General features: G+C 35.5%; 1 protein-coding gene across 2 annotated transcripts in view; it reads left to right on the top strand.

Moving 5' to 3' along the window:
- Positions 1–15,957, top strand: part of KCNN2 (potassium calcium-activated channel subfamily N member 2) — a 71,940-nt gene that overhangs the window by 14,757 nt on the left and 41,226 nt on the right. For both annotated transcript variants that reach the window (XM_033084871.2, XM_033084870.2), the window contains exon 4: positions 7,193–7,611. In XM_033084871.2, coding sequence (XP_032940762.1) covers positions 7,193–7,611 — 419 coding nt within the window. The remainder of the gene's footprint in view (positions 1–7,192; positions 7,612–15,957) is intronic.

Raw genomic sequence — 15,957 nt, 5'->3', positions numbered from 1 at the left:
TTAGGTCAGCCCCCAACCTGTGCTGGTACTTGGGGTTATGCATCCCCAGGTGCAACACCCCACTCTTGCCTCCTTAGGTTTCTCCCAACTCTCTAGCTTATCAAGGTCTCACTGAATGGCAGCACGGCCTTCAGGTGTATCAACCACTCCCCTAGGTTTTTTCCTTTCTCTGTCATCCTTCTTCCACATCAGTGATGTTCAGAGCTTTGTTAATTTGTGCTGCTTTCTGTATCTGCCTGGAGGACATTATTGATTCTCAAAGCCAGGCACAAGAGTTTTTGGTAACTTCTGATGCTGGATAGAAGATTTCTACATGTGGTAACTTAAGGAGATTATTTTGATTGTTTTAAGCAGCACAGGGGTGGAATCTGAAACATTGTTATAATGAAATAGCTATTAAATTAAGAATATTCTTAAATGGAGGGATGCTTTTCATAGACATTGGCAAGTAGAAACTTCTGTTTTAGTCAATTCAGTTGAGTCACATAGTGGTAATTCTGCTGAATATCTCGAATATAATCACCTTGAGTGGTGGACTTTTATTTATGGTGCTCTGATTTGTTCAAAGGTTCATAAAAATTCATGTAACTAAATATCGCTCTGTTGATTACAGATCTGAGGAAGCTCAGCTGTGATTGTTCAAGGAAGACTCCAAACAGAATTATGCTAGGAAATTGTCTTGTGAAATATCTGTTTAATAATGAAAGTTGAAAAAAAAGTTTTTGTATTCATTTTGTTTACAATCTATTATTAATAGTAAGCTCATTATCCAATTACTTTAATTTTTAAAATATATTTATAAACTTTTGATGACTTCTTAGCTCAATCCATAATTACGCTTTTTTCAGAGGGTTCTTCTCTGTATCATTGGGAAAGAATCATGATACCTTGTAATGTCTTTTCTATTTTTTTTTCATTTTTAGTCCTTGGATTTCAATTCTTAATACTATTACGTGCATAGTAAGTGACAACATTATCAGGGGTGTCTCACCTTCTTTGGGTGCCTAGAGCACATATATGTATATGGAGAGACCTATACGAAAAGAAATTATGTACGTCCCAGCAGTTGCTAGTGCTATAATGGTCTTTTGGCATTGTAGGCTGTTGTGGGGAGGAGGGGGTGTTAAGCTGCTTCATAGTTTGGGATGAAGAGTACAGCTGAAAATCTGTACAGTACCATTTAAAAATATTGAGGAATGCTTCTGAATATCTTTAGAGAGAGAAAGCTAAAAAGAATACTGTCAGCATGTGGATTAAACCAGAAGGGAAATATGGGTAGGTGGAATTTAACTTCGTGTGCTCATGCAGAATTTAACCCTATGTTCTTTATTGATTCTAAATTCCTTTCTTTCTAAAAAGTCTCAATTTAAAAAAAATAATGATCTGAGGGATAGATATTAAAAAAAGGACGCAGACGAACCTGGTAAGAGCATTGTTTAACACACATCTGTGTTTTGAAATTGTTGTGGTGACCTGTCAGAGTAACCAAAATGTACTGCTCAGATGTATTTTAAAGTGAAATTTTGATACTGCACTTCTGAAAATATAATTTATAAAGACTATAAATGATCTGAACCTCTTTTCTGCATCCCTTCCTTATTTTGAGATGGTGCGTTACATTTAAGTGCAGTATTTGAGAGAAGTATTTTGGCCCTGTTTATCCACCAGGACACATTGACATGAAATTTGCTTTGCATACATGCAAAATATAATAATTATTAAAAACTAATTTTGCACAGAGGCATCAAATTTAAATGTGCTATGCAAATAATAGTTTTTGGTTTGTTTTTTTTCTCTGAAACTAGGTACCAAATTTTTCAACTCTTCTGTTTAAATTGGGAGGTTTATAGTTGTGAGGGGAATATGTGTGTGTATTCATGCATACATGTATAAGTAATAGAGCAGTCTGGCTTCCTCATTTGAATGAACTAAGCATGTTTCATTTGGTAAACAGCTAGACCTTGTGGATCAATTTCTAGTGACCTACTAGAAAGTTTGGTTTTAATTCTGGGTGTGGGAAACATTCGGGCAAATATAAGATAGCAAATCCCTCATGTCATTTTGTGAGAACACATACTATTTGTCTTCTATGCTTTGTATGTGCAGAAGGAGTTTGATGCCTCATGACTTTACATATGTATTAAACCCACTAACATGTCGGATCTGGGGGATTGTACTTAGGATGAGGAGTACAGCAGCTTCCAGGAACTCTTGTAGGCTCTCCAAGGTCAACAGGCATTTGGGTAACTTGCAGACTATTTGATTACATGCCTTCTGATGATGTGAGAAAGTAATTTCCAGCTCCTAATTAGAGGCAACTGTTCTTAAAGGCTTAAGGTGGCAATCTCCCGTCGTGATATGAAAATGGTTTTAAATAATAAGGTGCTGTGGGACAGTAACTTGACTTTTTGGAGCAGTGGGACAAAAAGAGTATCTTCTTCATCTACCATAATATTCTTCTTTTTTTGATTGTGTAAAATATATTTTGTGTAGTACGCACTGTAGAAAAATATTGGGCCAAAAATTCTGGTAAGTCATCAATCCCAGAGGCTGTATTTTGCTATTCTAAATCATGGTAGTATCAGTTCTTTTGTAAGATTTAAGTGACTCCAATATTTAACAATTTTTAATTTGGGTTCTTAAATTTAAAAATTGCAACAATTTGCTTGTGAGTAAAGTTGATTTCCTTTCTCCAAGGAATGCTTCCAGCACTACAACTGATGCCACTTTATCACTGTTTGTTGCTTCCCTTTTACTCTTGCATTAATGTAACCCCACAGTAGTAGTGGTTACAGGTTAGTGGTAACAGTTCTCAGATTTATTATTTTGACTGTAAAGACATTTCTAAAACATGAATACCTTCCTTTTTCTTTGCATTCACCAACATTTAGAAAATTAACTTCTCTCCTTTTGTTTCTGTTCTTCAGAGAGTCTCTGATCCAATTTGTCATTGCGTTCAATCTGTCTGTTTAGAATGCCTTTCTGTTTTTTTCATCTGGTGTTACATGAATGTGACTGTGTAACACACAAGAGCTATGTAAATACACACATACCTGTCATATTCATTTTTTATGGTTTTAAAGTGGGGCATTACAAATATCAGGTTTATTTGAAGTTAAAGATTGATTCTGTGTCTTACATTCACATACCACATGTTGGAAATACATTACATAATTCCAGGTGAAAATAACTTCTGAATTTTTCACACGAAGTGGAGACATAGTAAAAGTATATGAGAGTTCTGTATTTGGAGAACCTTGCAGTACACTGATGAAGTACTTACATTGGATTTAACTCTGAATAATTACAAAAAAATTGAAAATAATGAATAGGCATAGCATATGTGACCTTCACTGAAGTTTGTCCTTCTCTGTGAAGTGCAGGACTCAAATCTACAGTAAGGTTTGATCACTCTTTTATTACATTCTTTTTTTATTCCTAGTGTCATTCTTCGTTCAGATGAGGAGTAGTATCTTGAAATGAATGCATGGTTATTACAGCCAGATTGACTGGAATCATTCAAGGGTGTGCATACATACCCTTTGAATTGTGCTTTTCAGCTGTCCTTTCTCTTCTCCCTTCATTTATATTCCTCACTTTCTGGAGTGGAAATGTACATACCTCTGTATCTTCCAAATTAGAAGTGAAGCTTGCATTAACTAGACTGCATAATTGCAAGTATATAAAGTGTACATGGAATCCTGTACTAATTTCTATGTCTTTTTTTAATGTCCAAACTTAATTGTTATTCAATGTGTCGTTGAGGCCTGTTCACATTCTGGAGCGTTTGATATCCATCATGGTTTGAACCTAGACAAGGAACTGTAATGATGTCATCCTCATAAATGTGATTTTGAAATGTTAATATTGTTATGAAATAGAAATTTTTTTACTAGATCTGCGTCTTTGTGACTTCTGCTATTTTCTACCTTTCATGTTTTTACATCCTAAATCTCATTATATGACAGCTTAAGATATTATTACTTTAAAAGAATAGTTTTCTGAGAAGAAATTGCCACAGCTAAGTCCATGGGAGGTTGATAAGGATCTTCTGTGTTCATAAGCCTGACTCATCCCACTGAGAACTGCAGAGAAATTTCCCTCTATGTTGCATGCTAGGTTTTTTTCTGCTGACAGGTGACTGTGTTATCAAGTATATATTCCATAATGGCATCTCAATGTTTTTTAAAAATTCAGTCATAAAATAACATTATCAGCTATGAAAATGGGAAGATCAAATTTTTATGCCTGTGTTTCATTCAACATTCTTCTATTGTCATCTTTTAAATTGAATCAATACTGAAGGTATATTTTTTCTTGAATTGCCTTTCTCCATATAGAATTATTTTTGAAATCTGTGAAAAGCATATGTTAAAAAGGAGGGGAAAAGACCATTGCAGATTTTGAAACCTCATAGCACTACCACTTTGATATGTATTTGATATGTATCTTACGATTGAAATATTTAAATCAGTTGTAAATTTATTCTTTTCTTTGTAAACCCACACAGCATTTGCGAGATCTGATATTATTTATATATATTTTTTTTTCAGTCAGGCTGGTTATTATTAATCTATATTCTGGGTGTTCTAAATATCTAGATTTCTTGATGACTGATGTAACACTTCTGTGATCCAACTGACAGCATTTTCAGGCTAATCACAAGAATCAAATGCACCAGAGTTTTACAGTAATTTGAAAGTTTTGACCTTCACATGAAATAGTGCATTTTCTAAGTGCAAACCTGGACTATTTTGGTAAGACAGGCATACAGACAGACATAAATTGGCCTTCTAGTATCAATTAATGTATCTAGTATCTTTAGCTTGTAGAGTGACCACACATAAAAGAAACTATTTGCTCATGGTGCATACATTGAATTCATGGAATGTTTCTTTAGCTTAATTCAACAGATGTACAACTTTGTTTTCAATAATATTGCAATGGAGATAAGAACTGTCTGTAAATGTGGTGGATTTACCTTGGCCAGCTGTCAGACTCCCATCCAGCTATGCTTTTTGTTCTCCCTCTTCAACAGCACAAGGAAAGAAGATAAGACAAAAAAGTTTGTGAGTTGAAATAAAGATGGGGAGGTTCCTTGCAAGTTACTGGCACTGGCAAAACAGGCACAAACTTGGGGAAAATTTACTTTATTGACATTTAAAAACAGAATAGGATGGCAAGAATTATGCTGCCCCACCCCCCATCCTCAGGCTCAACATCTTCACTCCCAACTCCTGTATCTTCTCCGTGAGTGGTGCAGGGGACATGGAGAATGGCAGTCTGTCCACAATGGTTCCTCCCTGTCACTCCTTTCTCCTCACACTTCTGTGCAGCTGGGTGGGTCCTCTCCACGGTCTGCAGCCCTTCAGGATAAATCTGCTCCAGCATGGGACTTATGTGAACATTAGTTCTTCTAAGGAGAATGTGCTGCAGTGTGAGCTCTCTACAAGTGAGCATTTCTTCCGCAAATATCCAGCTTGCTCTGGAGGGGTCATCTCCATGGGCTTCAGCGAATTGCCTCCTTTATCATGGTGCTTCCTCCCCATGAACTCCTCTCTGTTCCACGCCTGTAGCCCTTCCTTCCTATTCTTCTCTGACCTTAGAATTTCCAGTGTTCTTTCTCACATTTTTTCCCTTTCTTAACTATGCTTTTACAGAAGCACCTGCTTCACTGGTGAGCGCAGATGTGTCCTGCAGTGGGTACATTGCAGAGCAGCCCTGACTGCTTCTTGCTGACTCCATCCCTGCAGCCATCCCCAGAGCCAAAACCTTGTCACCAACACCCAGTGTAGTAAGATGGAGAGAAAGAACATAAGAGATAAAAGACAGGTCCACAAAGACAGAAATTTTTGGCTTTTTTTTTTTTTTTGGTTTGTTGTGTTCCTTACTGTAGTTAACTTCTTTATTTCTTCTAGCATCAGATCAACCACAATGAAGTTAATTTGTGATTATCACTTCTCAAGCAGTTTCAATAGAGCATTTTTATGGAAGACAAAGTGAAGGTATTGTGGGGAGGATGTAGAGTGGTTTTTTTGATCACTAAAAACACATACAGGGAAATCAAGCTTGTATTTTTAAACTTTTGAAAGAAGGAAGGGGGCAAAGAGCAGTGCGGTTGAATGAGTTTTTGTTGTGTATATAGTGTTTAGTTTGCCAAAAATACCTTTCTTACATTAGGGATGTACTTTGCCTTCTCACCCATTATTTTTGAATAATGTAATTTTTAAAATTCTACAAAATTATTTGTTTCCTTTTACCTGTTTACTGAATAACCTTGTTTAGATTCAAAATGTAGTTGAAATTATGGGGAGATCCTCTGTCTGGAATTGAATCTTCTTCATACATATGGGTAATGTTCCCCTAAAAAAAGTCTGTTTGCAAGGTCTTGCATATCTCTACACTCAAATAGTGACAAGAACTGCTTGATTAGTTGTTTATTTATTAATTCATCAGGTGCATAATTTGCTGAACAATGTGAAATGTTTTAGTACCTTTGTTCCTGGGTGGCAAATTGAAGGCCTTGTTTGTACTACAGCCAACAAGTGCATTTAATTTTCAGCTACTAGTGGACATCACTTGGCTGCTTGGGCTACTCTGATATTTGGTGACTATTATTTTTCATATTTTCACCAAGAGACATCTTAAGTCTTTGTGCACTTTCTCATGTAATATCTTACATTGATTAAAATTGGTGCCTTGAAGAATGCTTGGATACTTCTACAGAAGGTATATTATCACCTTGGTCAAAGCTTAACAGGAATACTAAAAAGTATTTTTAATTTATAATTTAGTTATCTATTCAGAAACAGTGAGTTATCTAACTTAGAAACAGTTATATACTTCTCTATGTTATGAATTTAAATGATTGATTTTGAATGGACAAGGCTTAATGTGTCCAGACTTCTTTTAAAATAAAATAATATAATTTTTAAAAATATGAGGAATTCTTAGTTAATAATGAATGAAAATTCAGTTTCATGTGCAGTTTTAAAAACACTGTATTAAAAAATTGGTTTTTTTCTTAATCGGTTATGTTTCCTTTCATAGTGATGGAATAATGTCATTCTCTGAGATGGCTTTTTTTTTTTACTGGTCTTTGGCAGCATAGCAAACTATGGTAATTTAAAATGGAATGATAACAATTTTTTACATGATGTACTAAAGTTAACCTTGTATTTTATTATTTCAGTTGTTCATGGTGGACAATGGAGCAGATGACTGGAGAATAGCCATGACTTATGAACGTATTTTCTTTATCTGCTTGGAAATACTGGTGTGTGCTATACATCCCATACCTGGGAATTACACATTCACATGGACAGCCCGGCTCGCCTTTTCTTACGCTCCATCCACAACAACAGCTGATGTGGATATTATTTTATCTATACCAATGTTCTTAAGACTATATCTTATTGCCAGAGTTATGCTTTTGCATAGCAAACTTTTCACTGATGCCTCATCTAGAAGCATTGGAGCATTAAATAAGATAAACTTCAATACCCGTTTTGTTATGAAGACTCTAATGACAATATGTCCAGGAACTGTACTGTTGGTTTTTAGTATCTCATTATGGATAATTGCTGCATGGACTGTCCGAGCTTGTGAAAGGTAAGGTTGGTTTTTTTTGTTCAGTTCTTTTTGTTTCTGTTTTTCATGTCTGTTTTATTTCTTAAACTTTGAATTCAGGGGACCTAAACATTTTTTAGAATGGAGCTCCCTAGTTCTTGGTAATTTGAGTGTTGGTTGGATTGTATTCTGCGACAGACCTTGTCAGAAGTGATTTGCCTCTTAATCTGAAGGACTTCTGCAAAGATGTCTGTGCCCCACTGTTTACTATAACACAAAAATTTGATTTCAGTGTGTTGATATATTTAACACAGTGGACAGATACCACAAAATGCCTTTAAGAGTAGTTGCTAATATTCTTCATTTATACCAATTTTAATTTATTTTCTTTGTAAGATAAATGTGGTGAGGATAAGGTAGAAAAAATAGCCAGTGAAAATGCTTGGTGGGGGATGTGTAATTTGAGTTTTATTGTGCTGAAAAAAAATAGAGTGCAGAATGCAGTTTAGGAGTTGGCAAGGTCGGTAAAGGGGAACAGGCAGAGCAGTTACAGTAATATAACTCTTTCTTCCAATGAAAATCAGAAATGCTTTTGAGAGTCAGATTTACAACTACTTTTCCAACCTCCCTTTACTACAGACTTCAGTGTAGCTGCAGAATAAATGGTTATCAGTGCTGACAACTTTAAATTGAATTTATCAAACATAGCTTTAACAAAACAAGAAATGGGTTTCTGATTGGATAGGATTGTGTAGGAATATGAGATAGGTTAAGAAGACAATTAGAATGATTCTCTATAAAGATCTAATGCCTCGGACAGCTCTTAGATCCTGGAATTGATTTCTCCTTCCTTAAGCCGGAAAATTGTCAACATATATAAGGCATTTCTGCTGCTCTTTGTTGGCCATTTTATTTTTTCTATTCCTTTCCATGTCTGTCCATTTTAGAGTCAGTTAGAGGAGGTCCTTGTGACAGCTAGATGATTAAAGTCAGCAGTTAAATCAAACACCCTTATGCTTTTTTAAGTTACTTCTTTCATTCCTTTTCAACTTTTTATAAGAAAAACATCTGATCTTATAAAATGACTGTTGAAATCATGTTTTTGTAGTTTTATTGTTAAAATTTCTTTGTATCAATATTGTTTCCTCATATTACAGCTAGACTAATAGTTTAAGAATATTCTGAAAGTACTATGTTGAGAATGACATATTACAGTTTCAGTGTATTCACCATAGTGGCAGTGGAGGAGTATTCTAGATTTTGACTCCATCTATAGTAGCTGTATTTTCATAAGCACGTTCCTATTTCAGATATAACTGGCTTCAGTTAAGTCTCTCTTCTTTATCTCATATTCTTCACTACTCTTCCCACCAGTTTTCTTTCAATACAATTGTTGCTCAGGAATTCTTAAGTGTCCGCTCAGGCGTTTCCCAAACTGTTGCTTTTGAAGTGACTCTGAATAACTTCAGCATCCATTGCTACCATCGTTACATATAACTGGTTGATGATGATGATGGTGATGCTGATGATGGTGGCAATGATGATAAATAATAATTTTTTATCAACTTTTTTATACATGTGCATTCAAAATATGCTAGTACAACTCAGTGAAAATTACTGAAAAATATTTGCTACATCTGATAAATGTCTGTAAAACATACTTGTTTGTTAGTACACAGGTTGCAGGATGAGAATGTATAGTATATAAATAATACTAAAAATAAAAGAAACAATGACCATCTCTCCCATTTTCCTGTCAGGGGAAGTGAACACAACACTCTCATAAAGTTTTGATTTTCTTAGTTTGCTTATTTATGTTTAGAAGGTGACATGCTTCTGCATTACTGTTGTCGTGGGAAGAAGATTATTTGGTTAGGTACGCAGAAGTCAGGGTTGCAAAAAGCTGAATTTTTTTCAACTCTCTGCAAAGTTAGATTGGATTTTCCCCATTTTAATTTGCGGTTGCTGTCCTTGAATAAACAATAATAGTTTGGACAGCAGGCTGAATAGCCAGAGACTCCTCTAAAACTGAAGCATAACGCAATGCAACTAGAAGCAAGTAAAATATAGAAATGAATACTAGGTTAATGTATATCTAGCATAATTGCCTAATTAGCATAATCTCAGTCCAAGATTCATATTTTTTTAAAATTAATGAAGATAATTTTATGTTTCAGAAACATTAAAAGAAATGTATTTTGGCTTTCAGAATTAGATGCTTACATCATTCATGCTAGTTGCACAGCCAGTTTTGTGTGTTTTGCCTCCAGTTTTCCATTGGTGGGATATGTAATTGTTTTGCCAAGCAAGTGATACTGGCCCTGGATTCCAGTTACTAGTCAGCCCATCAAAGCCATTGAGATCCATAGCCCATGTAGAAGTATGTGGTAAGAAAAAGTTCTCAAAAGAAAACTTCAAAACCCCACACATTGGAATCTTCTTAATAGTCTACCATCTGAAGTCAAACATCCCTTTTTCACATAGTTGGAGGCAGATGCAATAGCCATTTATCATGGGAAAGGACGAACATGGCCACTGAATCATTTCTGTTCTGTGTAGAGATCACAGTCCTCAGAAGATATCTCCCAAGGTCTTTATGGCTTTGAATTGCTTAGATATAAGCAATATAAAAATTTAGTTAACACAAATAAGGTATACTTTTTCCCAGCTGCTCTTGATTTTTTTCTTAGTTTTAACTCAAGGGAATTTTTTTTCTAAGTAGACTATTTTATGTACACAAAATTATCCTGAAAGTAAATTCTATCATTAGTGTTTTCTATTCTGCTTGATACTTTACATGAAAACATAATGAATTTTGATACATCTAACAGAAATTAGGAATTAGGCAGCAGCCTGGTAGCCTTGGTTTGATAAAGGGTGATTTATATTAATAAAATTTCATGGTGATAACTGTTTCTTTGCATCACTCTAGCACCATGCTGTAATTTCTGTTACATGGTAGCATTACATAAGATTTTGCATTAGGAATATTTCTTTGGTGTATTAAATAATTTAACTGATCATCCAAATTGGAACAAGATAATGGTGATCAGATAGAATAGATTAAAATATTAAGATGGAGAGGAAAGATTCTCATTCTGTTCCATGTTCTCAGTGAAGAGGGAAATCACAGTAGGCAATGTCCTTTATTGTGGAGTTGTGTGTGCTCAGCAGAAGCTGTTGCTGCTGAATGACAGTCTGATATTCAGATTGTTGTTCTATTCAAAGTTAGGTTTTTATTATTGCGTACGATCCTGGGAATAGGAAGGGAGATTTGAAGCCCGACATTTCATAGTGAGGAAGCATCATTATCCATCTCTCAAAAGATAGCTGTGGAGACAGGTCATGGGTTGAGCTGGGCAAGTTGATTGCCTGAGTAAAGGCTTCACTGCATTAATGGTCATCTGACTGATCACTTGATATACACTGAACTAAGTCAGGACATGTCTTTCTCAGTGCCTTAATGACTGTATAATTAGCTCCCAGAATGCTAATTATAGCAAGTGACTCTTTGGGTTGGTGAGCAATGTATTTTCCACTATTGCAGTTTAAAGTCATGTGTGAGGGCAGATTGTGGTATGGGTAATGGTGGTGGGCAGCCAGCTGAGTACAAATGGATTGCTAGGGCAGAGTAATGTAGATGGGGGAATTGGGAAGGTAAAGGTGGGGAAATCATGAAGTGTTGCTGTGTACATAATATCTGTTTTGAGGGGAAGACTGCATTGCATAGGTTTCAACATCTGCCTTCTTATTGCCAGTAGCAGTATATTGCTGTTTGTCATGTGTAGGCTTCATAATGACAATCTAAAATTTTTATCAGATCTAACTCAAAAGTTATTTGTGTTTATAACATCCCTGAGGCATATTATCTAGAACACTTATGAGTATGTTAGTTTCATATTTGAGTTGTGAACCCTACAAGCAGATTAATTTTTGCAGTTTCTTTTACCTATGTTGTTACTGAAAATAGATGTGTGCATGAACATCAGATGTTTATATAAGTTAAAATAGAAAAGTTTGTTTTTACTGAGTGTCTCTCCTGTGAGAAGTGGACTGCTTTTCTAGGTTGTGCAAAGTAACCACTCTTTATGATCTGTTTTGGGTTTTTTTATGTAAAGGAAGAAACAATACTGTCTTCTGAATACACACATGGGTGTAATGTGCCTTTGTACCCAGCAGTATGAACCATAAATGCCCACATAACACCAGTCTATGTCCAGAACAGACCATATCACATGCCTGGCATTTCTGTGGATTTGCAGAGAACTGAGAACAGAACTGGATTTTTCTTCTGCTGCACAGAGCACTCTTTTGGCATCATTTGTTGTTCTGTTTGTTTGTCTCTTTAACTTCTGGCAATGGAGTCAGTTCAGCTTAAGCAGTTTGTTTTAGTCAGCATTTCTCCCTCTTGTCAGTTCCTGCTCTGTGTTCTCTTCTTGTTTTAGCGAAAACAAACGAAAAACACACACATACGCAAAATCCCATCTGCATGTGATGGTGAATTTTTTTTTCTGATTTCTGCTCATTTTTGTTTTCTACAAAAAATGTCTGCCTTATTTCTTGGAAATGCGATACCATTACCAGTTTCCAGTAAGCAACTCACACATGACAACTGGGAGGCAAATGTTAAGGATTCATTTGATACAAGCTAGTGGATACACTGATACTTTCAGTTGTAATTCATGAAGGAAAAAATGTTTCTTAGCTATCTAATTTCCTCTCAGAATGTATTTCAGTTCTCTGCTTGTCTAGGGGAACATATCTGACATTGTACATTGCATGTTCACAAGGCCACCTTCTAATGGAAAAGGCTTTTTTCATTCTCTGCAGTGCTAGTATGAAAATTCTTAGTTAAAAACCAAACAAACAAACAAAAAAACCAAAACCAAAAAATCCCACAAAAGCCCCAACAAACAAGCAAACAAAACCTACCACCAACAAATCAAGCCTGGCTGTTTAATTTTAAGGCTATTTTTAGGCTCAGAAGGTCAGAGGCAATGGGATATTATTTTTGTTTTTTTGGTCTCATGACTGTCAACAGATCAAATAGTGTTTGTGTATGGACAGTGCTGGCTGTTTATCATGGTTCTTTACCTTCCCTTGGCTCACAGCTCACTGAAACTGGAATGTGCTACTGGCAGTCAGGTTTCTTCAGTGGTGACAAACTTTAAAAGTTAAATATTCAAAACAACAATAAGCAATGATGACCTGTCATCATCCTGACTTGCACCTGTGCTGTGAACGAATGATTCTCTGCCTACTAGTCTTAATTCCTGGTTTTGCACACTGAGTGTAGCATAACTTTCAGTGTTAGGTTACTGTTTTATTATATTTACGTTTCAAAGCAATTAATAACTAAAACTGCATGTAACCATGTGGCTGCATTTTTCTTGCAAAAGGTAGAAACAGACCATCAGATCCATTACTTTATCATACAATGAAGGCAGCAAGGGAATCTATTCCCTGAGGTACACTGGTGAGTGTCTGACATGCATAAACCAGATCCAAAAGAAAGCAACCAATCTAAATAAAATATTCCTTTTCTAGGTGAATCCAGAAGGATTAATAGCTAAATAATGTGGTCTTTTGCTGCTTGAAAACAAAACATTTTTGTGTACTTAGGGGAGGAAGTAGATGCACCTGTTCTAATGCCTATAGAGTTTGCTGTTCTTTTAAATTTATATTTTCCTTCCCTTTGAAAATGCTGTTTGTGTATTCTCAGCAAAAGAAATTTAGGAATATAAGTAAGAATGCTCTTCAGTATTTTTAGGTTATTAGAATTATCCCTATAAATACAGAAAGTGGCAATAACTGATGAAGTGTCACTGGATATAGTAATACTTTTACAAAAATTTGTCAAACCAGAGGAGATCAGTATTTCTGTAGTCCAAAAATACCAGATCCAACTTTGAGTAAGGGAGTGCAGCAGACAAAAAGTTAAAAAACAATTTTAAAAAATCTGCTTGCTGAATGAAAGAAAAAAATATTTGTCTTTCAGATTAACTAGAGCATGAAAACTTTTCTTAGGTTAAATTCCTTTTATTTACAAAGGACTTATATGTATATCAATTGTAGAATAGAATGAAGTGGAAAAGCTCATATTTAGTTCAAAAATGGTGAGCAAAGTGAAAACTATTTCTCTAAACAGAAAAGTCTGAAAAGAATGAAAATAATTGCAGGGCAGTACTTACCTGCTTTCAAGGACTATATTTTTTTTATTATTATTATTAATCTTGAATCTGTAAAATATAATTAGGAGAACAGTCTTTGTTCTGGTCAGCAAGAATAGTTGTATGCTGTCCAAATTCTTTCAGATAACAGAGCAATTTATGGAATTTTTTTATCATTTCATTACTGAATCCAATGTTATCTATTTTGATCCTTTTATTTTTAGATGTGATAATTAAATTTTTCCTCCCTCTTTTGGCTAGTATTTTAAACTATTCAGAATATTTTGCTTCAAAATGAGTAAACAGTATTTGCCATAGTACACCAAAAGCAATCCTTATAAACTAGAGCCATACTGAAGCAAAAATCAATGTCTTGTCACTTCAAAAAAGAATTTTTTGATCCAATTGTTTAACATCTCTGAAGAGTGCATCTGAAGTGTTAATTCAAGCTTTTCTGCTGGTTTTCTTTTGCTTCTTGGGCCAAGTGAGGAGTATAAACCATGATTATCACTTCATTGTGAATAAGCTCCCATTATGGTGATTGAAATCCAGCTTTAGATATTGAAGAGTGGCTTCTATTGGAAATAGACTGGATTCAGTCCTCATTCCAATTTATGAGGTCAGTATGAGGATATAGATAGTGTTGTGGAATTGCCCAGTTCAAGGGATTTAGTGGTTTTATGGCAGGAAACATGAGGAGGTGCTTTTTCAATATTTTATATGTTCTTTATTTTCCTTTTAATTTATTTTAACCTTTTAATTTTTTGTCTCAATAACAGATTTTTCTTACTTGTGTAGATTTTTCTTGAAAATTTCAAAATCAGGTAGAGTTTTTACTGTAACTGTTCTTGAGATAGTAAGTGATTTGCAACATCACTTAAAAGTAGTAAGTATTGGTGTGTATCTTCATTTACACTTATGTTCCCCAAAACAGTGATATTATATTAGTTCAGAGCTCAGGCTGATAACTCTAGAACACTTCTGATTGAGAAGGTAGAACATGAGTCTACTTGCAGTTGTTTTTTCTCTAAACCAGATTGACATCAAATATTTGTTTCTAAGCCTTGTTCTGTGATAAATGGAACCACTGACAAGATTCCTGTGGCTTTCTTCCACAAGAGTGGTTCACTGAATTGAAGTATATTAATTGAACATTTTAGGCATCAGTGCAATGTGAATTGGAAAGTATTTTGAATTATTTAGGTTGCAAGCTTCTGGGTCAGGGGTTGTCTTTGAATTGTGTTTGCACACTACTCAGCACAGTGATGTCCAAGAATAACACTTATATATATGATACTGAAGTACTAATAAATGTAGTAATTTCTAGCGAGGACAAGAGGGAGCTAAACACTTCTAAAGGCTAGTGCTCAGATGAAGATGATGCCTTCATGTGTTGATAGAGCAGTTTAAGCCAAACTGTTCAGTTTTGATGGATGCTGACTGTGCTGACAGCTTGTGCTGAGAACACTGCCCAGGCAGGAACTACATGGTGCTAGCTGGCTTGTTTTCCCTGTGTACTCCCTGCCTCAAGTGGAGAAGCCTGAGGTAAGACTCTCCATGGTTTCACATGCAGAGGGGAATATATATTAAATGTTGGTTTTGTGATGAGACCTCCAAGTGTCCTGTCTGGTGAGGTCAGTGCAGCTGTGTTCCTGCCAGGTGTGTGCAGGCACTGTGCTTAACAGTCTTACCTCAGGCTGGTTGGAACAGCCTGGCACTAAACATAAAGTCTCTGTACTGTACTCCGTGTACAGTGCTTGTGACACAGGGCATAAATGCATCTTCTGTTGCCAAGCTTGACAGCAAAAGGGACTAGTCCCTAATCACTGGGAAGGTGCAATGGAGGTAAAAAGTACTCCAAACATTCCAGAGTAGCAGGTTCCTGAACAGGAGAAGAACACACAGAAATAAGAGGGTGTCAGTGCTGTGGGGCTACAACCCGGTTTGAAACCTGGTGCAGAATCTGCGGAAGCCAGTGGGCTTTCATTAACTTAAAATCCTTTGATGATGAGGCTAAAATGATTGCATCTGCCTGTGTAATCATGCAAATCATGCTAAGTTGTTGGCACAAGCCGTGAGTACAAATTTAAGTCTTGGTATCAGGAATTGTATATACAGGCCTGGAAATTGGTTTTGCAATGTTTTGTTTTTTTAATTTTTTTTTTATTTTGGGTGTTGTTTGTAAAAATTTTATTTATTCCATGAATTAACTAGTTAT

This window comes from Catharus ustulatus, chromosome Z, assembly GCF_009819885.2.
Source record: "Catharus ustulatus isolate bCatUst1 chromosome Z, bCatUst1.pri.v2, whole genome shotgun sequence".
NCBI lineage: Eukaryota > Metazoa > Chordata > Aves > Passeriformes > Turdidae > Catharus > Catharus ustulatus.
This window is presented reverse-complemented; position numbering and strand designations above follow the sequence as displayed.